The sequence below is a fragment of the Elephantulus edwardii genome, unplaced genomic scaffold (genome assembly GCF_000299155.1).
Source record: "Elephantulus edwardii isolate Elephantulus edwardi_28Jun2011 unplaced genomic scaffold, EleEdw1.0 scaffold00058, whole genome shotgun sequence".
Taxonomy (NCBI): domain Eukaryota; kingdom Metazoa; phylum Chordata; class Mammalia; order Macroscelidea; family Macroscelididae; genus Elephantulus; species Elephantulus edwardii.
The window spans coordinates 17,184,121-17,210,455 of NW_006399808.1; the positions used below are offsets into that span (position 1 = coordinate 17,184,121).

A 26,335-nucleotide genomic window follows, 5' to 3' on the forward strand; every position below is an offset into this window, starting at 1 on the left:
ATAACAAACTATGGCTGACTCTGAGAAGAATGGGAATCCCAGAACACTTGATCGTGCTAATGCGAAACCTATACTTGGACCAAGAGGCAGTCGTCATAACAGAGCAAGGAAACACTGCATGGTTCAAAATAGGGAAGGGTGTACGCCAGGGATGTGTCCTATCTCTGTACCTTTTCAACCTGTATGCAGAGCAGATTATCCGAGAGGCTGGGCTCTATGAGGAGAAGTGTGGCATCAGAATTGGTGGAAGAACTATTAACAATCTGCATTATGCAGATGACACAACTCTGCTTGCTGAAACTGAGGAGGACCTGAAATGCTTGCTGTAGAGGGTCAAGGACTGCAGCCTTCACTATGGACTGAAGCTCAATGTCAAAAAGACAAAGATTCTCACCATTGGACCAATTGGCAGCATCAGGATGAATGGGAAGAGATTGAGATTGTTAACAACTTTAGTCTGCTTGGCTCCACAGTCAACACTCTTGGCACCAGTAGCCAGGAAATCAAAAACCGTATTGCAATGGGAAAGTCTGCTGTTAAGGACCTCTCCAAAGTACTCAAGAACAGTGGTGTCACTGTGGAGACTAAGGTGTGTCTGTTGCAGACTATGGTCTTTGCAGTCACTTGTTATGCATCAGAGAGTTGGACAATGATTAAGGAGGATAGAAGGAGATTTGATGCCTTTGAGCTGTGGTGCTGGAGAAGAGTATTGAATGTACCATGGACTGCCAAGAAAACAAACAGATTCATCTGGAGAAGGTTAAACCAGGCTGCTTCTTGGAGTCAAGGATTCTGAGGCTTCATCTGACATAGTTTGGACATGTTGTAAGGAGGGAGAGGTCCTTGGAGAGGGACATCATGCTTGAGAGGGTGGAGGGACGGCCCAGAAGGGGAGGACCCTCTGTGAGGTGGATTGATTCATTGACTGAGATAATCGGGATGGGTGTGTCAGAGGCAGTGCGATTGGTACAGGATAGAGCAGGGTTTAGGGATGTTGTACATAGGGTCGCTATGAGTCGCAAGCAACTCGACGGCACATAACAACAACGACTACTATCTGCAGTCTTTTATAAGTGTCTGCTTATAATCTTATGACATTTAAGGGTATTAGAACCTGATTTTGACTTTTTTTTCCCTTAGCTCTTCTCTCCTTTTAAATGGGAAACATGTTCATGTGGCTTATTGGAAAGAATCTGACAAATTGTTGTTAATTGGCCTTCCTGCTGAAGAGTAAGTTGAGATCTTTTTTTTTAATGCTTTAAGTATTTAAGAAGTCATTTCTTAAATGCTGTTAACGTCAATTTCATTAAATAATCAAAAGGCAAAGTCCTTAAGTAATATAGGATTTAAAGATATTGTACCAGTTGCATCAGTAGATATGCTTGTTTGGTATGAGTATTATAGAAAGGTGCCTTGAATTCCCAGCTGGAGCAATTAGAAAGTGTCAATCACTTTTCTCCAAGATTTGTCTGATACAAAGGTAGCTGAGAGATGAGCTTAATAATCATCCTCTGTACAAACTTCTGGTAATGGCAGAATCATTTTGATTTTACATATTAAGGAATTTAAACACTTAAGATTCAGCAGAAGGGCATTTTGCCTGATGTTGTAAACCTCTGAGAAAATAGAGAGTATTTAACTCTCAAATGAATTGGCTTCCCCATTAGCTTTTTTTGAAATATATCTTACTTAGATAATTGGAAGTCAAAGCAGGATTGACATTTAAAGAGCTGAGCATGAACCCTCTGATTTTCCTAGGTTTTTTGCATTCGTTGTTGTTATGAGGTGCTATCAAGTCAAGTGCAAGTCATAGTAACCCCATGAACAACAGATCTGAACCCTGTTCTTTCCTGTGCCATACTCACACTTTCTGACAAACAAGAGGCCATTGCAGCAGTCACCGTTTCACTCCATCTGGTTGAGAGTCTTGCATTCATTAATCTCATATAATCTTCAAAATCAGCCTGAGATGATCCATTTCTTAACTACCAGCCCTGTTTACAGAGATGAGGAGAGTGAAATGGAGAGTGTTAAATAACTTGCCATAATTAACGAGAGACAGGACTGAAATTTATTGAGGGTCTGAATAATTTCTATTATGTTATTTATCTAACCTAGTAGACCATTAAAAACTAGGAGTCAGGGCAGGGAGGTTTAACTCCTTTTCGACTAATGAATCTTAGTCTCTGTTCAATGATTTTTAAAAGTTACAGTCTACATATTTGCCTACTCTAAAAAATAATTGAGAAACTTTTATTAAGCACTTTTGTTGCTTTTTTTAAAGAGCTCTGATCTATTCTTATAATTACTACAGCCTAGGAAACTATGGAGCAGTTCTGTGCTATCATATAGGTCGTCAGAGTCAGAAATAACTTGATGCCACACAGAAACAGCAATTTTCCTTTTTTTGGCATATTATCTACCAAATGCTGCTGTTGTTGTTGTTAGGTGCCATCAAGTCAACTCCAACTCATAGTGACCCTGTGTACAACAAACCACAGCTCTGCCTGATCCTGTACGGGATGGATTGGCACAGTGACTGTAATAATGAGTTTAAGTACAACAAAAATAAAAAGGTGCAGGGGTAGGCAGGGTATACCAAAGAGTAGTTTAAAAATACCAAAGTAAGCACTGGAGAACGTTAACACTAAGCTTACAATGAAGAAAACCGTGGACAAAAATACCAGTTGTTCAGTCAACTCTCAGTCTGAACAACTGTAATGTTACTGGACACAAATATAGCTGTTTACTGAATTACTTCATTAACCAAATTTTTTTCATTATTTAATAGTGTTTCATCTACTGTGACATAACGAATTACTCCAGAATTTAGAGACTTAAAACGCTAAATATTTATTATCTTGTAGGCATTTTTGTAGGTTAAAAACCAAGTAATGACTTAGCTGGCTCAAGATGACCTTTGCAGCTACAGTTAAAATATTGGCAAGGATTATTTTCATCTGAAAACTTGACTTGAGCTGGTTATCTGCTTCCGAGATGAGTTAGCACATGGCTTTCATTAGGAAGCCTTCGTTCCTTGCCATGTAGACTGCTCCATAGACCTGCTTAAGTATCCTTATGGCATATCAACTGGGTGCCCCAAACAAGCAGTCCAGAAGAGAGAAGGAAGAGGAAACTGTCGCACCATTTATAACCTAGTTATAGAGTAACAACTTGTACTGTTTATAGTATTAGAATAGTAAACTTTTTATAGTTTATAGTTAAAGAATAACCACCGTATTCTGTTTATTAAAACAAGTTATTAAATCTCACCCATACTCCACCTTTTGTGGGGAAGAATATCAAAGAATTTGTAGACATGTTTTAACACCCTAAATGAGTTCCAAAAGAAGCTGTGGTGAAAATTATCAAGATTGTTATATTTTAATGGTGATTTAAATTTTCCATAGGAGATATGATCCATCATAAAAGTAGAAATTATTAAATTTGGCAGAAGGAGATAATGGTTCTGTAACATGTACTACATGGTAGCTATCCAGAAAAGAATAAAAAAAACCCAAAACTAAGAAAACCTAGTATATTCTTCTGTCTGAAAAGGGATCCCATTTAGGAGACTATTCTATGTCAGTTGGGATTGTGAACAAATAGGATGCCTTTTAAAGTTTGGGTTTATAAGATTTGGAGAACATCTTGAATAAAGTACTTGAGGAAAGATAAAACATTTTTCTTTAATTTCATCATATTTCAGAAGGAAAAAGAGAAGAATCAGCGCAGGCAATTAAGAGTGAACTCCAGCTATGGAACTGAACAGAGGCCACCCAGCCACACTCTTGACAGCAGCCAAGTTAGGCAGACAAAGATAGTTTCCAGAGGTTTATCCTGAAGCCAAAAAAGGAAAGATTCTCACTTCTGGGCTTCAGACCAAAAGTCTGCTGCACAGAGGATGTTGTGGCCAGTTCAATCATTAATACTTTAGAGGGGTCTTCCCTAATACATAGGATCATTCCTATTGTAGAGAATTTGGCTTCATACATCAGAATGAATTTGAAGACCCCTTTTATTCTCTGTCCTTAGCTTCAAGTCCAAAATAAGCCCTAGTTACCCAATTACCCAGCCTCTCTTGATGCTCATACCTCTGTACTACATGGTTATGTTATTTCACATAACCATGAGAGGTAGGTGGTATTATTCCCATATGCTCAAACTAGGAAATGGAGAATTGCAATATCATGTGTTTTTGTGTCCTCAGCATTGTGTGCACAGCTTGTAAAAGAACTGGCAGCCCTACGATTTCTCCCCCATTAGCCAGAGTATTTCCATTCTACAGACTCAAACTAAACTCAAACTCACTGTCCTTGAGTTCATTCCTACCCTCCAGGTCTTCAAGGCTGTAAATCTTATCTTGAAGACTAGCCATTCTCATTGTTGTCCCTGACTCCCTATCATCCCCAACTGCATGGAGGAGCTGATAAATTGAAACCACTGGAGATGTGCAGCCCTTTGGTTAGCAGCACAACTCTTTAAAATGCTGCCCTAGACAAGAATGGAGGAGGGATGGATTGTCATGACCCAGGTATATGTGCTTTCAGCTGATGTACCATTCTTTTGTGATAGCTGCAGTGAATAATGGGTAGTGTGGGTACTCCAGAGAATTAACTTTTGAAATCAGTCAGAATGTGTAAGCTCACAGGAAGGCTTTCCTTCCATTGTGACCCTCACAAATTACTTAATTTCTTAGACCTCAATTTCTCTATTAGAGCAATCAATTTGTACAGTAGCAAATCACCTTATGAAAATTGTACAGTAGTAAATCACCATATAAACAAAAAACAGCTGTGCTTAGTTCCTGAGAGATAAGCCCTGTCATTTTCTCAATAAATTAATCCTCTTTATTATCTAAAACTTCCAAATCATTCCTAACAATGTATATTAATGAATGACCAGAAAGATCATCTTGTATTTTCTTAACTAGTCTAAGGATGCATATGCAATGAGGCCTCATGCATATGATTGAAACCAATAAATGCTCTGAACCTGAAGCTCTGAGAGTCTCCTAACTACTGAAGTGAGGTTTACATGCCCGCCTTGGGATGTGGAACTCAGTGTTGAGAACCCTCCCAGACTGTGCCCATGTATGTCTTATGATAATCTTAATTTATTTTCCAAAATTTGAGTTGAAGTTTACATTCTATCATTCATTCAAACTTTGCTTTATAATGTAATTATAATTTCATTTCATCATTTATATAGTTTGCTTTATACCATTAATTTCAATTGATTGATCTAATTAATTATAATGTCTGTCCAGTCTCTTATTGTATATTTTCTTTATCTAATATATCTGTTTTTCACTCTAGGAAACAAATGTTTTAAAAATTTCTTTATTGGTTTGCATACAATCATTCATATAATACACTTACTTTGCATTTTATAAAATCAGTCATATATGTTGTGTTTTCTTTACCTTGTGTTTTATACATTTATATGCATCATATTGTATATAATAATAATAATATAATAATAAAGCCATTGCTGTATGCCTGTTGTCCCTGTCTTTTCATGTCCCCTTGGAACATTTCCCAATCATTCATCCCTCTCCTCTCCACCTCTTCTATCCCAGTGATTTTCCCTCTTCCACTTTTTATGCCTCTCTTTCCACTTCCACTTCCCCTTTTGAACATTTGTTCATATCTTGCATAATGACCTTGTACAATATTTGTCCTTATATAACTGAGCTATTTCACTCATCATCATGATCTCTATTCTCTCCCAAGTTATATAGTGTTTTACAAAGTCATTCTGTAGTCCTGCATAGTATTCCATTGTGTAAATGTACTCTAGTTCTCAAGCTGACATTCATTAGTTGACAGGCATTTGGGCAGTTTCCATTTTCTTACTATTGTGAATAATGTTTCTGTGAACATATGGGATTTCTGTTTCAGCTTTTTGAGGAAATGCCAAACTACCTTTGATAGCTGTTGTACCATTTTACAATTCCACCAGCAGCATGTAAGAGTTCCAGCCTCTCTACATCCTCTCCAGCATTTATTATGTTGCGTTAAACTTTGCTACTGCTGCTGTAGTGACATGGATCTCATTGTTGTTTTGATTTGTGTATCTCTGGTTGCTAGTGATTTTGAACATTTCTTTTGGTGTCTGTTGTGCATCCGAATGTCTTCCTTTGTGAAGAATCTTTTCATATCTTTTGCTCATAATGTAATTGGGGTTTTTTTTTCTTTTGTGGAGGTTCTACAGTATTCTGTAAACTTTAGTAATGAGATTTTTGTCTTAAATGTTGTTGTTGTTATTGTTATGCGCTGTTGAGTTGCCTACGACTAATAGCAATCCTATGTACAATAGCCCTAAATCTTACTCTGTCCTGTGCCAATCTTATTGTCCCTGATACTTCTACCCCCAATACCACAGTCACTGAATCAGTCCATCTCATCAAGGTCTTTCTCTCCTGCACTGTCCCTCTACCCTATCAAGCATGACATCCCTCTACAAGGACTGATCCCACCTTGCAACATGTCCAGACTATGTCAGATGATACTTTAGAATCCTTGCCTCCAAGAAGCAAGCTGGCTTCATCCTCTCCAGGATGAACTGGTTTATTCTCCTAGTAGTCCATGGTATGTTCATTTGTAGCCAAATGTTTTTTCCCAATCTATGGGCTTTCTTTTCACCCTAATGGAGAAAAGTTTTGATGCACATAGGTATTTTATTTTAAGGTCCTATTCATCAATTTTATCTACTCCAGATTGATAAGTGAAGATGCATATACTTTTTTATGAGCTCTGTGAGTCATTAAACCCAAAGCAGTGGTAGGCATTAGAAAATGAAGGGGAGAGATCTCAGGGTAGGCCCCTGAGCTTGTGACTCCTGAAATACTGGGAGGGTAGTAGAAAAATTCTGAAGCTATCCCCAGATTTGCTTGGCTCCACAGTCACTACTCTTGGCACCAGCAGCCAAGAAATTAAAAGACGTATTGCGTTGGAAAAGTCTGTGGTTAGAAACCTCTCTAAAGTACTGAAATACAACAATGTCAGTCTGGAGACTGAGGTGCACCTGATACATGCCGTAGTCTTTGCAGTCACTTGCTATGCATCAAAGAGCTGGAAAATGACTACAGATAATAGAAGGAGAATTGATGCCTTTGAGCTGTGGTGTTGGAGGAGAGTATTGAATATACCATGGACTGCGAAGAAAACAAACAGGTTCATCCTGAAGAGGGTGAAGACCCTCAATGAGATGGATTGATTCAGTGACGGGTAATGGGGTTAGGTGTGTCAGAGATAGTGAGATTGGCACAGGATAGAGCAGAGTTTAGGGCTGTTGTACATAGGTTTGCTATTAATAGCAGGCGACTCGACAGCACGTAACAACAACGGTAACAAATCCCCAGGTTGTAGGAACTTCTGAGTTTCTTTAACAGATTGCAGTAGTTCTCTTTGAATGGGCAAGATTTGACCTTACTGGGTAACTGAGAACAGAGAGAGATTACTACATAGAGGGCTCATGTGAAAGATGATTGAGAAGTGAGAAAGTGAGGATTTAATTGCTCTTCACATTTTAATTATTGCATTTTTGTTGAATCTTGCCCATGAATGGAAATTATACAATTTGTCTTGCAGAATTTGTGTAAAACTTCAGTTAAAAAAAAAAGTAAATCTGCTTTTTTACAAATTGAAGGTCTGTAACAACTCTAAATTAAGCAGTTTTTAGCACCATTTTCCCAACAACATATGCTGATTTTATGTTTCCTTGTCACTTTTGGTAATATTTGCAGTCTTTCAAACTTTTTGCAATATTATTGCACACTTAATAGACTAAACTTACTGCCATCAAGTTGATCCCAGCTCATAGCAGCCTTCCATCAATTAAACTATAAATCTTAAAGGAAGAAGTCTGTTTATCTTTCTCCCACAGAGCAAGTGGTTTTGAACTGTCAGATTTTCATAACCTTCTGGCCAACACTCTATGGACTACACCGTTACAGCTCCAGTGACTCGATTGTTGATTGCCATCAAGTCAAGCATGACTTATAGCAACCCTATGAACAAAAGACCTGAAGCCTTTCTATAATTATCGTCATTTCTTAAAGTTTATAGAGTTTCCAGAAGCATGTTTAGGAAGTGGATGTCACTCCTGCTTCCAAACCAATGACTATAATATAGTGTAAACGTAACTTTTCTTTGCATTGTTGTTTTTTGTTGTAATGTCCCGTCGAGGCAGAACGATCTTATAGCTGACCCTCCAGTGGATTTTCAGAGACTCTAAATGGTGTGGAAGGAGATCGCCCATCTTTCTCCTGAGGAGCAGTAGCTGGTAGATTCAACCCATGTTCTTTTGGGTTGTCAGTGCAACCCTTGCCCTTTTATAACACTTGTTATTGTTGTTATATGCCATTGAGTCAGAACTGATGCATAGCTGACCCTCCAGAGGGTTTTCAGAGACAGTTGATATATATGATATGGAAGGAGACTACCCATCTTTCTTCTGTGGGGCAGCTGGTGGATTGGAACTGTGTGTCTCTGAGCTGGCAGCCCAAATCCTTACCACTAAGCCACCAATATTCTCTTTTATATACATTTATGTTATTTGTTGCTGTGAAGTGCTATAAAGCCAGAACTGACCCATAATTGATCATTCAGCAGTTTTTCAGAGCCTTTAAATCACACAGGAAGAGACTGCCCATTTTTCTCCCATGGAGCAGCTGATGAATTCAAACCATGTGTCTTAGGGTTGGTAGCGCAACTCCTTACCATTAAGCCACCATAGCTCCTTTTTATATTCTTTCTTGTTGTTGTTGTTGTTGTTGAGCACCAAGTCAGAACTGAGTCACAGTTGACCCTCCAGTGGGTTTTCAGAAACAGTAAATCTTACAGGAGGAGATTGCCCTTCTTTCTTCCTCAGAGCAGCTGGTGGGTTTGAACTGCATTACCTTGCAATTGGCAGCACAATTCCTTACCATTAAGCCACCAAAAAATATGTGTGACTACTTTTTTTTTTTTCACTATTCATTTTTTTGGTTGTCTAGAATTGATTCTGCAACATTTCCAATGTATGCTTGTATTGGTAAATAGAATTATAATTTCTTCTCTAGGCCTGTTTATTACACTAAGTATTTTGTATGTATTCATTTCGTTAATGCTCAGACTCATTCTGAGAAGTACTTTTGGACCCATTTTACAGATGAAGACACTGTTAGGTAATGTCAAGTTGGCTCTGATTGTGTATGACAAGATGAAACCCTGCTCAGTCCGTCACTGTTCTCACAATCTGCAGTGTTTAAACCCATTGTTGCAGCCACCTTGTTAAGAGTTTTGCCCTTTTTTTAGCTGACCTTCTACTTTCCAAGCTAACATTTGCCTATATGTGATCATAAAAAAAGGCCTATATGATTTATACTAGGCCCCCAAATCTCGACCTCCTAGTGGTCAATTGCTAATACACTAAACAGCTATTTTTACACTGTTAGACTCACACTTGGAACATAAAACTCCTTATGATCCTTATATATAAAAATTCTGCTGCTTTTACATATGTATCATCTGATTTTTTTGTGTAAAATAAATAATTATGTTTTTATCTTTTTTAGAGTTCCTCTTCCTCAGCTAAGGAATATGATAGAAGATGCTGCCAAAACTTTAAAATTTATGTATGGTTCTTTAGATAGGTAAGTACTCCTTGGAATTAATCAGATGTTTTAAATTGTTGATTCTAAATTTATTTTTCCACTATATAATGCTCCTTGCTTGGCAAGACGCTGTTGTTATTATGTGCTGTTGTGCTGACTACAACTTATAGTGACCCTATGAAAAACGGATCTGAAACCTGCCCTATCCTGTGCCATCCTCACCACATCCGACACACATCAACCCATTTCCCTCGTCATTGAGTCATTCTGTACTGTCAAGGGTCTGTTCATTACTTGTTTTTTTTATTTTACAACCCTGAGCAATTATCCATTTAATCTACCATTTTTTAGGAAAGGGCTCTCATATATTCCTTAAATAGAATAATAATGCCACCTCAACGATATTCTAATTTGACCTATTTCCATAGGGGTAAATATGAGAGCATTTCTTCATATAGTGAGCAGATTCTAAATGTTTTTTTCTCTCTCATTTCTTGACAAAATTAGTTTAAAGTGGTTTCTATTATTATTGTGCTATGTATATTTACAGAGAACACCATATATGAATGTATATAAAAGACAAGCTATTAAAGGCAGTGACAAGATTTGTATTTCTGTTTAAAGACAACTTATATATTACTGATTAACATTAAACTCAGCCAGAATACCTTAATTGTGTCTGAATATGGCTTACCTAACTCTCATATTTTCTTCATAAAGCACATCACAACTTTTTACAATTAGAACTACTAGAAGAGCACTTTAGTGCTGTGCTTGGGGGATTTTTCAAAGCAAAATCATGAACAATAAGCAAAAATTGCATAAGATTTGATACTAGATAGAGCATAGAAAAGATATTTGTTTACACTATGAGAATTGAAACAAGATGGCAAATCCTTGCCTTGTTCATTCTCAGCTATACATCAGGCAGTGCTACATATAATCACAAATAACCACAAAAGTGCCATGAGTATATTGATTTTTATGCTACAAATGAATTTTAACAAGGAGACAGAATTTTAGTTACAGAATTTATAATAATGAAGATTGCCTATAACTTTTTCTATTTCTAATGAAGAAATGGCTTCTTTAAAATTAAAACTCACTGTTTTTAAGTCAGTTGTTGTAAATCTTTACAGAAAGAGACTACCTACCATTCTCAAGTGAAGTAGAATCAAACTGTTAACCTTTTTTTGTGGGTATTTAAAATATTTGTATAACAATATAAATCTCTAAATTCTTGTATGTAGATGGTTTCATGGAAAGTCAGCCCAACATTTTATGTACTACGTTGTTAAGGCTCCTTTCATTAAGTTTGAAGGGCATAAAACGAGCACTAGTGCCCTGGGTAACTAAAACCAAATTTTACCTGCTTTACAATTTTGCCTAAGTTTTTATCCTAACTAGTTGCTTTCATAGGTTCACTTAACATAAATCCTTTACAATTAGCTTTATTTGCTCTTTTAATAGAATTTCTAACTTAGTTGAGCTGTAGATAATGGTTTTATTTCATTTTTGTAAAGTCTGTCTCAATGGACTAGTTAAGATTGAGTAAAGTAGTTAGATCTAGGATTAAATCTAGCTCTCCTCTTTACAAATTGTGTGATTTGGGGCAATTTGCTTACTAATCTGAGCTATACTTTCTTTATAAAATGAGCATGAATAATAAAAATGCCTGCATGGTTAGAGTTAGAGATGTTAATACATGTAAAGGATCAGTGCAGTACAAGTCATATAGTATAAACTAATTAAATATTTGCTGTTTTTAACGATGATCAAGACACAATCCATAAGTAATATTAGGGGTGACGTTTTTACTAAGGAAGGAAGTTGAGGAGAGCTTGTGTCAGTGGAAAAGTTTCAGACCACTTATTTTTATGTGCTTGTCAATTTAGAACTGACTTACCTTTCAGCAAGTTTTTAGAGGCTGTAAATTGCATGGGAAGAAATTGTCCTTCTTTCTTCGTAAGAGCAGCTGATAGATTCAGATTTACAGCCTTTAAGTTTTCAGTGCAACTTTTCACCCACTAAGCCACCAGCAGCAGTATTTTGCTGAAAATAATTCAAAAACAGCTAGAACAGTACAGAGTTAGAAAACTACCAGAAGCAAGATTTAGAACAGGCCATGACACCAGGGATATCATTATTGATGTCAGATGGATACTGGCTAAAAGTAAAGACTGCTAGAAAAATGTCAATCTGTACTTTATTGACTATGCAAAATCATTTAGCTGTATGAATCATAACAAGTTGTGGCTGACATTGAGAAGAATGGAAATCTCAGAGCACCCAATTGTGCTTATGTGGAACCTATACCTAGACCAGGAGGCTGTGGTGCAAACAGAGCAAGGGAACACTACATGGTTTAAAATTAGGGGAGTGCTTCAAAGTTGTATTCTCTCTCTACACCTATTCAATCTGTATGCAGCGCCAGTTATTCAAGAAGCTGGATTCTGTGAAGAGGAATGTGGCAGGATCAGAGGGAGACTCATCAATAACCTGTGTTACAGAGATAACACAACCTTGCTTGCTGAAAGTGAAGAGGACTTGAAGCACTTGTTGTAGAATATCAAGGAATGCAGCTTTCAATATGGACTGCATCTCAATATCAAGAAGACAAAATTTCATATCCGTGGATCGATAGGAAACATCATAATAGATGGAAAAAAGATTGAGACTGTCAATAATTTCAACTTATTTGGATCCACAGTTAACACCATTGGTACTACCAGTCAGGAAATCAGGAGACATATTGCACTAGGAAAGTCTACAGTTAGGGACATCTCCAAATTATTGAGGAGTGATGATATCAGTTTGAGGATTAAGGTGTGTTTGATTTAGGCCATGCTCTTTCCAGTCACTTGATATGCATCTGAGAACTGGACAGTGAGTTAGGATGACAGGGGAAGAATTGATGCCTTTGAGCTGTGATGTTGGAAAAGAACACTGAATAGCCCATGGAACTCCAAAAGAACAAACAAATATGTCTTGGAAAGAGTGCATCCAGAGTGTTCTTGGGAAGCAAAGATGATGAGGTGTCACCCCACATACTTTGGACATGTTGCTAGGAGGAGCTATTCCTTGGAGAGGGACATGGTGCTTGGAAAGGTGGAGGGTCAGTGAAGAAGAGGAAGACCATTGACCAGGTGGATTGACACGATGACTACTGCAATGGGATCTAATGTGTTAGGAGGAGTGAGGATACAGAATAGGACCAGGTTCAGATCTTTTGGTCATAGGGTCTTTATTGGTAATACTCGACAGCACCTAACAACAACAGCCCACCAGAGTTCCTTTCGGACCCCTTAAGAACATACAAAAATGACCGTTGGTTCCATATTCTAACTTATAGTTCTTGTTTCTTCAGTGCATTCTGCCAGACTGAGAATGTTCCTCATTTGGATCATTTCTTCAGCTTGTTCTTTCAAAGAGCTCTTCAGCCTCCTAAACTAAATTCAGATGTGAGTCACAGTGCACAACATTATGATGCTTCCAGTGCAGTGCTTTTAGACCATCTTCCTGGAGTTCGGTGGCTTACACTTCCACAGGACGTCAAGGTAATTGTGGAGATCATTAAGAAAATTGTAACAAACTTCCTAGTAGCTCTTTGTCTTCTCTCTTTTCCTTCACTTTGTTTTTTTTTCCTTTTCAATTTTATGGATAAGAATTAAGCAATTACTTGACAAAATAAATGTTCAAATGCAGTGAGATTAGAAGACAAATTATTCTAAGTGAAAGTTCTTGCATCTTACTTTAACAGCTGTGTACTAATTGGGAATACTTTTCAGAAATTATAATAATTATATGGCATGTCTCACTTTTAAATTTTGTGACTAATTTTATTATATAATGTTATCAAGTTAGGAAAATACACACACACACATATATTCAATTGGCAGAAATGATGGGCTAACAAGCTCATCCCAGATGTGACTAATGACTGCACAGTCTTCTTCCACTTGAATAAATGTGACTAGTTATTCAGCTAATTCCTAGATATTTTAAATTGATGATGACTAAGTTTTGCCAGGATGATCTTAATCATATCTGTGTACAAAGAATCACTCTGCTGTTAAATGACTGAGAAGATTATTTCAGACATGTTTTAATGTAGATCATGATATAAATAATCTACTTAGTCACATCACTTGCATTAATATTCAATGAGACATGGTGCCGTGGCCGGTTCCTATTCCTTGATGAAACGGAAGTTGCATTGTAGTAAAACTCCACATCAAGATTCTGTTTCATTTTCATGAAATTCCATGATCCGTTATGAAATAAAGCCTTTTCCCTACAAATTGACAATAATTTATGTTGCACTATATCATGGATTGCCAAAAGAACAAACAAATCTCTCTTGAAAGAAGTACAGCTAGAGTGTTCCTTAGAAGCAAGGATATTGAGGCTTGTTTCCTGTACTTGGTGGACATTTTATAAGGAGAGGCTAGTCCTGGGAGAAAGACATCATGTTTGGAAGAGTAGAGGGTCAATGAAAGAAAAAAAGACCCATAAATAAGATAACATAATGACCATCGTGTTGGGTTAAGTACATCAAAGATTTTGAGGATGGCACAAGATTGGTCAGGGTTCCTTTATATTGTGCATAGATTCATTATAAGTTGGAACTGACTAAATGATACTCATTAACATCTCATTTTCTATGTTAGGTTTCCTCATCTGTAAAATGAAGGCAAAAATAAATACCTCTAGGGGCATAGTCTATAGAATTGCACTGCTAACTTAAAGGTGCTGATTCAAGTCCATTGGTGACTCTAAGGGAGAAAAATGAGCATTCTCCTCCTATGTGATTTGTTGTTGTTGTTGTTGTTGTTGTTGTTGTGTGCCATCAAGTTGGAACCAACTCATAGCCAACCATGCAGTGGGTTTGTAGAGGAGTTAAATGTATGGGAGGAGATTGCCCATCTTTCTCCCATGGGGCATTTGGTGAATTTGGACTGTGTGCCTTGGGATTGCAGCACAGCTTCTTACGGCCTCTAAAAAAACGGTGGAGGGTCAGCTATGAGTCATTTCCAACTTTATGGCAATGAGTTTGCCATTTTTAAATAGAGTTATGAGTTACAATTGAACTGTCACATTATATACAGATCTTAATAGTATTATTTTGTAAAGAGTATTATTACTCTTTATTTGTAAAGTGTATTCTTTAAAGGAAGTTTGCTGTTTCTATTTTGTCAACTATCTGAAGATGCATCTTTTGATGTTACAGACCAATGGCTATCATTTTCCTAAAGCATGTCAAAACCAAAAAGTATGATAATAATCTAATCTAACCTTCACTTGTGTTTTCATAAGAAAATGCACATTTAATATAGATAGAAAGTACAGGCATATTTCCCTTTATTAAAATTTGTAATATTCACCACAACAAGATAAAGTTAAATAACCCAACTGAAAAATGGGCACAGGATATGAACAGACACTTCACCAAAGAAGACATTCAGATAGCCAACAAGTACATGAAGAAATGTTCAAAATCCCTAGCTCTAAGAGAGATACAAATATCATCTCATCTACAACCAGGAGAAGATAAAATAGATGAATGGGACCTTCTAAGAATCAAATTCCTATGCACATACAAAAACTTCTCCACCAGGGTAAAAAGGGAAGCCATAGACTGGGAAAAAGTATTTGGGAATGACATGTCAGATAAGGGGCTTGTATCTAGAATTTATAAAATACTTAAGAACCACAACAGCATAAAGGTAAATAATCCAATTGAAAAATGGGCACAAGATATGAACAGACATTTCACCCAAGGAGACATTCAGATGGCCAACAAGCACATGAAGAAATGTCCAAAATCCCTAGCTCTGAGAGAGATGCAAATCAAAACAACTATGAGATATCATCTCACCCCAGTCAGAATAACAAAATATAACAGAACAGCAAGCAACAAATGCTGGCGAGGTTGTGGAGAAGCTGGAACCCTTATTCACTGTTGGTGGAAGTGTAAAATGGTGCAACCACTGTGGAAAGTGGTGTGGCGCTTTCTCAAAAAATTGCAAATAGACATACATTTGATCCAGCAATTCCAATACTGGGAATATACCCTAAAGAGACCATAACCGACATCCAAGCAGATATATGCATACCCATGTTTATCGCTGCTTTGTTCACAATAGCAAGAAGTTGGAAACAACCCAGGTGCCCATTAACAAACGAATGGATAGAGAATCTGTGGTATATTCACACAACTGAAAACTATGCTGCATTGAAAAACAAGGAACTCATGCAATATTATTCAAAATGGGTGACCCTGGAGGACATTATGCTGAGTGAATATCTCAGCACAAAATACTGCATGGTGCCACTGTTGTATAATGGGACTGACATCAGGGTTGGGGTAAGACTGAAAAAAAACTGGATAAATTATATATACTGCATTGAAACAGATGAGGGAGAGAATAATTTAAAAGCGATATATGATAAGGTATTATGGTTGTCATAAGAGTCCAGAATTAAGGTTGCATAGTGGAGTGTACTCAGGGTGGTGGGAAGGGTGCGGGGGGATTGTATACCAAAGAAGGAATTTTGCTTTTCAAAGAGAGGAGCGAACTGCAGGGGGAGGTCTGAACAGGGAGGAAAGTGCAAAAATGAATGAATGAAAATCCCAAATCTCTGTAATTGTTCATTAAATTTAATAAAGTAAATTTTTTTTAACAAAAGATATCATCTCACGACAGTAAGAATAACAAAATTTAACAGAACAGCAAGCAACTAATACTGGTGAGGTTGTGGAGAAACTGGAACTCTTATTCACTGTTGGTGGGAATGTAAAATGGTGCAACCACTATGGAAGGCTATATGGCGCTTTCTCATAAAGTTGCAAATAGAAATACCATTTGGCCCAACAGTTTCACTACTGGGAATTTACTCTAAAAAACTATAACTGTCATCCAAGCAGATAAATGCACACCCATGTTTATCACGGCTTTGTTCACAATAGCAAAAACCTGGAAACAACTCAGGTGCCCATCAACAAACGAATGGATAGAGAAGCTCTGATATATTCACACAATGGAATACTATGCATCATTGAAAAAGAAGGAACTCATGAAATAGTATGCAAAATGGATGAACCTGGAGAACTTTATGCTGATGAAATATCTCAGTCACAAAAGGACAAATATTGTATAGGGTCACTGTTGTAAAACGGGACTGACATCAGGGTTGAGGGAAGACAGAAAAAGCGGGGAGGAATGATGTATATTTCATTGAAACAGATGAGGGAGAGAACTGATTAAAAGGGACTTATGAATGGATATTGTCATTACAGAAGTCCAGAGTGAAGGCCACGTAGTAGAGTGGACTTGGAGGGGAGGGACTACATAACAATGAAAGAGTTTTTCTTTTTCTTTTCAAGAAGAGTGAATTGGGGAGGAGAGCGTGGGTGGGGAGAAAAGTGTAACAATGAATGACTCAAAGTCCTAAGTCTCGGATGACACAACCCTGCTTGCTGAAACTGAAGAGGACCTGAAGCGCATGCTGCAGAGTGTCAAGGACTGCGGCCTACAATATGGATTGAGGCTCAATGTCAAGAAGACAAAGATTCTCACCACTGGACCAATTGGCAGCATCAGGATGGATGGTGAAGAGATTGAGATTGTACACAGCTTTAGTTTGCTTGGCTCCACAGTCAACAGTCTTGGCACCAGCAGCCAGGAAATTAAAAGGCACATTGCCATGGGAAAGTCTGCTGTTAGGGACTCTCCAAAGTACTGAAGAGCAATGGTGTCTCTCTGGAGACTAAGGTGCATCTGATACAGGCCATGGTCTTCGCAGTCACTTGTTATGCATCAGAGAGTTGGACCATGACCAAGGAGGATAGAAGGAGAATTGATGCCTTTGAGCTGTGGTGCTGGAGAAGAGTATTGAGAATACCATGGACTGCTAGGAAAACAAACAGATTTGTCCTGGAAAGGGTTAAACTGGGTGGCTCCTTGGAGGCAAGGATTCTGCGGCTCCTTCTAACATACTCTGGATGTGTTGTGAGGAGAGACCGGTCCTTGGAGAGGGACATCATGCTTGGGAGGGTGGAGGGACAGCGCAGGAGAGGAAGGCCCTCTATGAGGTGGATTGATTCAGTAACTGGGATAATTGGGATAGGAGTGTCGGAGACAGTGCGATTGGCACAGGACAGAGCGGAGTTTAGGGCTGTTGTACATAGGGTCGCTATGAGTCGCAGGCGACTCGACGGCACATAACAACAACAACAACATCAATCTTTTAGCTGGTAGGTGAGAGCACAACCATTTGCACTATCCAGAGAATGAAAAACATTTCTCAAAATTATGAGCTAATAAATTCTTTAACATAGAAAAAAATTGTAATATTAAACTTTTTACAAACAAATTTAAGGTTGGTGATGATCCTGCATGAAATAAGATTTGATACCATAGGTCTAATATCATGTGCTCATTTCATGTCTCTGTTTCATATTTTGGTAATTCTTGTATAAGTTCAAACTTTTTATAATGTATACTTAAGATGCTACAATATCATGCAAACATAACTCTTATATGTACTTTTAAAAAAATCCACCAAGCCCACTGACATCCAGTAAGTTCTAACTCAGAGCAACCACCATCTCATTTCCACAGCTATAAATCTTTAAAGGAGAAGACTGCTCATCTTTCTCAAAGAGTGGCTTTAATGTGATACTCATATGACAGTGGTCTGGAACTGAACCCACAGTACTTTCACCGTATAAGATGTCTGGCTTGATAGCCTGTCTCCTGCACCCTTGGACTGTTTTCTTCTTAGAAGCTCCTATTCCTATCTCAGAATCTCTTCAATAGAAAAAAATCTTCCTTCAAAAAGTGTAATTTCCTTTTTTGTGTGATAGAAAGAACTTAGTACATTTTAAGGCAATACCTTTATACTTTGGTTACATTAGATTTCAATACTATGATCTTTTAAGAAGTTTTGAGTTTTTTAAAATTTATTATTATTTTTTGTGTGTGTACCATAAGATCAGATCTGACTGGTACAGGAGGAGACTGCCCCTCCTCCTCCAGCAGAGCATCTGGTGGACTTGAACCGCGTACCTCTGGGGTGCAGCTTCTTGTCACTAGACCACCAGAGCTCCAAGATTTTTAAGTGTAGCCTGATTTGATCTTAGGAGTCTCATGGTAAAGACTGCCTTTTACATTCAGATTTCCTCTTTATATCGATTTTTTTTAAGAATTCAACATATATTTGATTGGAATCATTATATGGTTTTTCATTATTATAATCTAAAAGAATATCAAACTGAGAAATCACTATCACCCAGAAAAAATTCTTTATGGGTATATGGATTTGGTTTTTATTTCATTAGTTTTCTCAGTTTGTACCTATTGCTTATCTACCGGAACTTTTCTGTTATATCTGTTAAATCTGACCACCACTGTGTGGAGATCAGTGCCCATTGTACCAAGTGCTCAGAATTTTATAGTGGTTTGGTAACTAAAAAAAAATATCATCTGGGTTTCTGAGTACCAGCTGGTGAGTTGCCATCAAGCCAACTTTGACTCATGGCGACCCCATGTGTTTCAGAATACTACTGTGTCCCAAAGGGTTTTCAGTACCTGATTTAGGGAAGGAGATTGCCAGGTTGTTGTTCCAAGGTACCTTTAGCTGGACAAAAACTTCAATCCTTTTATTAACACCCAAACATAATTACCTTGTGCATCATCCAGAGACTCCTGGCTAATACACATGAATTAGGATATTGCTAGGCATTTCCTATATTTTATAGTTTATGTAGGAAATTTAACAATATTTTTTCGAAAGGCTCATTCGTCACCTTCAGATCAGTTTCAACTCAGAGCAACCCTCCATTAGATTTTCCATGGCTGTAAATCATAATGAAAGGAGACTGCATGTCTTTCTCCTACAGAGCTGCTAGTAGGTTGAACCTCAGAAAACACAGACCTTGGGTTAGCATCTCGCAACTCACTATAGACTAAGCTCTTAGAGCTCCCTTTTTAGAAAGAGTTAGGGATCTTGTCTAATTAAATGACAGATCTCTTCCATGAATTTAAAGTCTTTATAACATAATAACCCTTAAGGTTTTTTATTTTGGTTTTAGTAGCAATCTCAAAGAACTTAAACACTTTTTCATTTGGGATTTCTTATTTAAGGAATAGGATTTAATTGCTTTGTATATATCATCTAATGGAATATACTAAAGAATTTTTTTTGTTTGTTTGAGAAATCTGGTTAAAAACATAAATATATGATGTAACGTGCCTGGTTAACTTGGTTGTTGTTGTTATGTGCCGTCAAGTCGCTTGCGACTCATAGCGACCCCATGTACAACAGCCCTAAATCCTTCTCTATCTTGTGCCAATCGCACTGCCTCAGAAACACCCATCCCGATCACTCTAGTCACTGAATCAATTCACCTTATAGAGGGTCTTCCCCTCCTGTGCCATCCCTCCACCCTCCCAAGCATGATGTCCCTCTCCAAGGACCTCTCCCTCCTTACAACATGTCAAAAGTATGTCAGACGAAGCCCCAGAATCCTTGCCTCCAAGGAGCAGCCTGGTTTAACCCTCTCCAGTATGAATTTGTTTATTTTCTTGGCAGTCCATGGTATATTCAATACTCTTTTCCAGCACCACAGCTCAAAGGCATCAATTCTCCTTCTTTCCTCCCTAGTCATGGTCCAACTCTCTGATGCGTAACAAGTGAGTGCAAAGACCATAGCCTGTATCAGATGCACCTTAGTTTCCAGAGTGACACTTAAGTGGAAATAAATTTTGGGATTTGGTTTTTGTTTTTGTTTCTTAAACTTGTTCTGTGTTTATTATATGATGAAGTCTCATTTCAGTGGTTTTTCTTCTTTCTCAAGTATCTGAGGATTTTATTTGTGTATATTTTTGTCAAATGTTCTTATATATTAAAAATAAACATTTTATCTATATTAATGTATATATTAATCCTGTTTCCCTGAATATAGTAGAAAAACTAAGAGTAAATATATTTTACCATTCTCTTCACAAACATGAAGAGGTGATTACAGTAACCTTGTACATCAGCCTGGACAGTATTGCAATATACAATACAATAACAGAAATAGAAACACATTAAAAAGTTTCTGAGATCAAAAATCAGAAGTGAGTAATTTTTCTTTTGTACTGTAATTTTTTCACAAGAGAAATTGTAGCCACAAAAATAAGAGAACACAAAGTATCTGCTAGAGGGTGAGAAATGTAGATCACAAATGAGTAATAAGTCATACTGTGTAAAACGCTTTGAAAGGCATGACTAATGTTTCAAAAGCTTTGTCATCTCAGTAAGACACAGTTTGTGAAACATACTCCTACAGAGAGTGCCTTGGCCTTTGAAACAAACAGAATAAAAAGGGTTCTTTTACCAAAAGTAGCATGTATGCTATGAGGTTTGGTTGCTAAAAGTTTTAAATTTATACATATATATTACATATTAAACTTCCAGTTAACTTTATTTTTTTTTTTATAGTTTGACTGTTTAAAGGAAGAGCAGTAGTAATACATGAAAAAAGGTGAAGAAGTTTCCATAGAAACAAAAGTTTAGGGAAAAAAATCTGAGGAAGAGATTTTTCTAATAAACTCTATAGGGTAGCTCCATGTGCCAGATTCCAGGGGAGCTCTTGCCTTCATGTTTTCATCCATGAATAAAAGACTGACAACCCTTTTATACAAAACTTTGTGTCTAGGAGGCACATAGGGAAGAATGCTGATCTTTTCCAAGAATACAGCCATAGAGAAATAAATAAACAATAGGGAGGTGACGGGGGGGGGGGGGACTGCAAATAGGTTGACTACATTCTGATTTTTACTTGTACGCTAAAATGGTTAATTTCTTTTTAAAACTTAAAACTACAACAGCAATTCTTTAAATCCTAAATTGTTTTACTTTACATATATAGGAAAATTCTATTTCACAATAATCAAGATACTAAAAATCATACATAGTAAAGAAATAATTTCTTGTCATTAAGGCTAAAAATAATGTTTTATTTGATACTCTTTGTAAGTAACACAAAGGAGTAAAATATTAACTCAGTTTTTTCAAATAGTTGAGTACTTTTTATATGACCATTAGTGAAAAAATAATTGAACCAAATGTTTGTGTTATTGTTTTGTTTTGTGTTTAACTATAGATGGAATTAGACACAGCACTGAGTAACTTAGAGGCGGCAGATTTTGCAGAACTGGTAAGAGTAGATTTTAAAATGTCTCAATGTTGATTTCCTATCAAATACATTAAATTTATAATAATCTTGAGATATGTATTAGACCTCTGTTTTGTTTAAGATGAAAATTTTACATAAGACAAAATCTGTTTTGTTTGCCATAAGATATTTTTTACACTCATGAATAGAAAAGTTTTAAATATTTTTTCACAGTATATACTTTGTGATAAAAAATGATAACTCACATTGATGTCATTAACAACTGAGAAAATAGGGATCCTTATATAAACTGGTTAAGTAAAAATTCTATAAATTTAAATTGGAATTTTTTTTAATTTGTTAATTCTTTCTACTGAAATGGCCTAAAAAAAGTAACCATTTTTGTAGCACTAAGTATCCCTATTACCTAAAAGCACCCTGTATTACTGTCGATATTGTCTCTAAATAACTTATCTCACTGAAAAGAACTAGGACTCCTTAGAGAAATGGCTGGTTCAAATTTGGAACTGGAACTGTACAAGATAATCCTAGAAACATCTTATTATATCAGAAAGCCTTCAAAAATTATTAAGATTGTAGTTGGGTTCAAGTTGTTAAGAGACAATTTTGTAATGTCATAAAACAACACGTGTATGAATAGTTAAATGGAAAACTGATTGGTTTTATAAATTTGCACTCCAGTTAAAATTGAAAACAGTGAGACACTTGAAAGAGGCTCCAATGTGAACATCCAGTTATGTGGATAACTGTAATAGATTAAAAACATAATCAGATATATTTAAGTTCATACAAAAATGATACACTATTACTAAGTTATTACTACTCATTCTAGGAAACCAACTCATTGTGAAAGCTGGTACATAAAAGGGGAATTGTCACATGGTTATCCCATTTTTCCTCACTAAATCATACCTCAAGATTATAATTTAGAGATGAAGAAGAGATTTCTTTATAGAAATGTTCTACCTAAAAGTAAAGGACAAAACGATAGAATGGGAATATCACCAGCTTGCAATTCTCTGTAACAGTAGGAACAAGATGATGAGAGAGATCAGAGATCAGAGATGATGAGAATGGCACAGGATAGTGCAGATTTCAGATCTGTTGTTCATAGGATCACTGTGAGTCATACTCAACTCAGCAGCACTTAACAACAGTCAATTAATCATCAAAGTAGTCATCAGTGACTGTATATTCCTGATGGAAATACACAAAGCATCTATGACATATATTTGACCAAATTTCAAGATCTATGTAACAATCTGTAAGAAATGCAGGAAAGAAGGGCTATGTTAAATGGTCTCATAGGGGAGTAGATTGCACTGATTAAATCCAATCTGAGAAATGGCACAGGACATTGCTACAGTGTGATCAACAAATAAATTGGGGATGGGGGGGTTAGAAGTGCAAGTAGAGAGATAACCTATATATTGTAAGAAACTTAAGAGTATTTATCAGTTGCAGTGTGTGACTCTTATTTGGATCTTGATTCAGACAATTTTTTTTCTAAACAAGTTTTTTTAAAAAACAAAAGACAAAGAAGAAAATATAAATACTGGTAAGTAGATTTTAGATTAAAATAATCCTTTATATGTGATAATGATATTATGATTATAGATTTAGTGGAGGGGTGTATGGTTATATATTTTAGTAGAGTAGGTTCTTGGGGTAAAGAGCTAGGACTATAGGTGAGACAAGATGAGCAAGCATTGATAATAATAACTGAAACTTGGCAACGGTACATACCTGTTGTTGTTGGTAGGCCCTATAGACCTCATGTGTCATTGATTAAATTATAATTATGCCCCCCACAATACATCTGTTGTTATTTCCTGTTGAGTTGTCTGCCACTTATAGCAACCCTATGCACAATAATTCTGAACTCTGTCCTATCCTAAGCCAATCTCACCATCTCCAACATACCTGCCCCCATAACCCCAGTTACTTGTCAATCCATCTCTTCCAGAGTTTTCCTCTTCTACCCCATCCATCCACCTGCATGATGTCCTTCTCCAAGGACTGGTCCCTTCTTCTGACAAGATGTCCGAAGTATGTGAGACAGAACTTCAAAATCCTTGCCTCCAAGAGCAATTTGGTTTCCCCTTCTATACAGTAGACCTGTTTGTTCTCTTTACAGTTCATGATATGTTCAGTACTCTTCTCTGGCACCACAACTCAAAGTTATTGATTGTTATTCTTCTATCCTCCCTAATCATTGTTCAGGTCTCTGATGCATAGTAAGTAATGTAGAAGACCATGGCCCTTAATCTTTATACTGACATTGCTCTTCATTCTGGTGAGGTCCCTGACAGTATACTTACTTATTGCAAATTGTCTTTTGATTTCCTGACTACTGGTGTGAAGATTTTTTATTGTGGAACTGAGCAAGCTGAAATTAACAATCTCCATCTCTTCTCCATCAATAATGGTGCTGCCAGTTGGCCCAGTGGTGAGAATCTTTGTCTTCTTGATGTTGAGCTTCTATCCATATTGAAGACCTTGACCTTCTTCAGCAAACACTTCAGGCTCTCTTCAGTTTCAGCAAGTAAAGTTGTATCATCTGCATAACACAGGTTGTTGATTAGTCTTCCTCCAATCCTAATGCCACATTCCTCCTCATGAAGTCCAGCCTCCCGAATAATCTGTCCTGTATGTAGTTTAAAAATCCTTGATGCACCCCTTTCCTGAGTTTGAGCCTTGCAGTGTTTCCTTGCTCTGTTCCCACGCGTGCTTCCTGGTCCAAATAAAGTTTTCACATGAACACTGTCAAGTGATCTGGGATTCCCATTCTTCTCAAGGTTACCCACAATTTGTTATGTTCCACACAGTCAAATGCCTTTGCATAGTCAATGAACACAGGTAAATATTCCTCTGGTATACTCTCCTTTCAGCCTATATCCATCTGGCGCTGGCTGTGATGCCTCTAGGGCCACGGCCTCTTCTAAACCCAGCATGCACTTCTGGCAGCTCTCTGTCAGACATTTTTAGTTAATCTTCAGCAGGATTTTCTTACATATGGTATTAGTGATTTTGTCTGATAATTTCTACACTCTGTTGGATCACTTGGAATTGGAATAAATATGAATCCCTTCCAATCAGTTAGCCAGGTAGCTGTCTTCCAGATTTCATAGCACAGCCTGGTGAGCACATTCAAGGATGCATCTCTTTGTTGAAATGTATCAGTTGATATGCTATCAATTCCTTGTTTTTTGCCGATTACTTCAGAGAAGCTTGAATTCTTTCATCACCATTGCCTCTAGGTTATACATCATTTCATTAAATTCTTCTGTGTCAGCCAATAATGATATAATATGGAAGCCTTGTAGTGATAATAACATGATAATAAACTAAACTATTGTAAAATAATTAAGGATGTAATACAACAAACCTTAATCCTATTACAGCTGTTTCCATGTGATGTGGCCTCAAACACCATTTGTCTCACAGATATTAAAAGAGGAGGAAAGCAAACATAAGAGGAGTGGGGAACCTCAGTATGACCAACAGAAAATCACCAGGAGCGGAGGTTCCTGGGCAAGATAGCTTCTTGACATAAAGGATGGCCAACCAAGACATGTGGAGACCTCAGGGAATGTCAGGCCTACAGATACCAAAGGAAAGAAAAAGTTTCCTCCAGAATCGAAAGAGAGAGAATACCTTCCCTAGAATTTGGAATTCTAGCCTCCTAAACTATGAGAGAATAAATTTCTGTTTGTTAAAGGCACCCAATTGTTATATTTCTGTTGTAATGTGCCAGATAACTACCACTTATCTGTCAGTTTGCTATATTGTGGTGCCTTGCATCTTGTTGGAGTACTGGAAGCTATGCCACCATTATTCCAAGTAGCAAAAGGATTAATTACCATTGGTGGACAAATTTCAGTGGAAATTCTAGACTAAGATTAAGAAGCAGAACTGGTCATCTACTTCTAAAATAATGTGCCCTCAAAAAACGTTATGAATACCAGCAAAAAGTTATCCAATATTGTATCAGAAAACAAGACACTAAGATCCAACATACACTTAGTGAAGAGATGCCTTTTTAAGATGCCTTTTAGAGTCTAACTTAATGGCCTGGATAGTATGAAACTTTCACTGAATGAAGGACTTCCATTTGCTGATATGGCACAACTTATATGTAAGACAAACAGCTTCAAGCATCCCTTAAGAACTGTAATTTGAAATAGACAAAGTTGTTGTTGTTGTTGTGGTTGTGGTTGTGGTTGTGGTTATGTACCGTCGAGTCGCTTGCGACTCATAGCGACCCTATGTACACCAGGCCTAAACTCTGCTTTGCCCTGTGCCAGTCGCACTGTCTCTGACACTCCCATCCTGATTATCCCAATCACTGAATCAATCCACCTCATAGAGGGCCTTCCCCTCCTTCACTGTCCTTCCATCCTCCCAAGCATGATATCCTTCTCCAAGGACCGGTCTCTCCTCACATGTCCAGAGCCTCAGGATCCTTGCCTCCAAGGAGCCACCCGATTTTACCCTTTCCAGAACAAATCTGTTTGTTTTCCTAGCAGTCCATGGTATTCTCAATA

At 37.2% G+C, this 26,335-nt stretch overlaps 1 protein-coding gene across 1 annotated transcript in view; it reads left to right on the forward strand.

Moving 5' to 3' along the window:
- The window catches only part of INTU (inturned planar cell polarity protein), a 134,571-nt gene that overhangs the window by 83,917 nt on the left and 24,319 nt on the right, over positions 1–26,335 (forward strand). The window contains exons 6-9 of the mRNA XM_006887553.1: positions 1,141–1,230; positions 9,563–9,640; positions 12,969–13,158; positions 21,756–21,809. Coding sequence (XP_006887615.1) covers positions 1,141–1,230; positions 9,563–9,640; positions 12,969–13,158; positions 21,756–21,809 — 412 coding nt within the window. The remainder of the gene's footprint in view (positions 1–1,140; positions 1,231–9,562; positions 9,641–12,968; positions 13,159–21,755; positions 21,810–26,335) is intronic.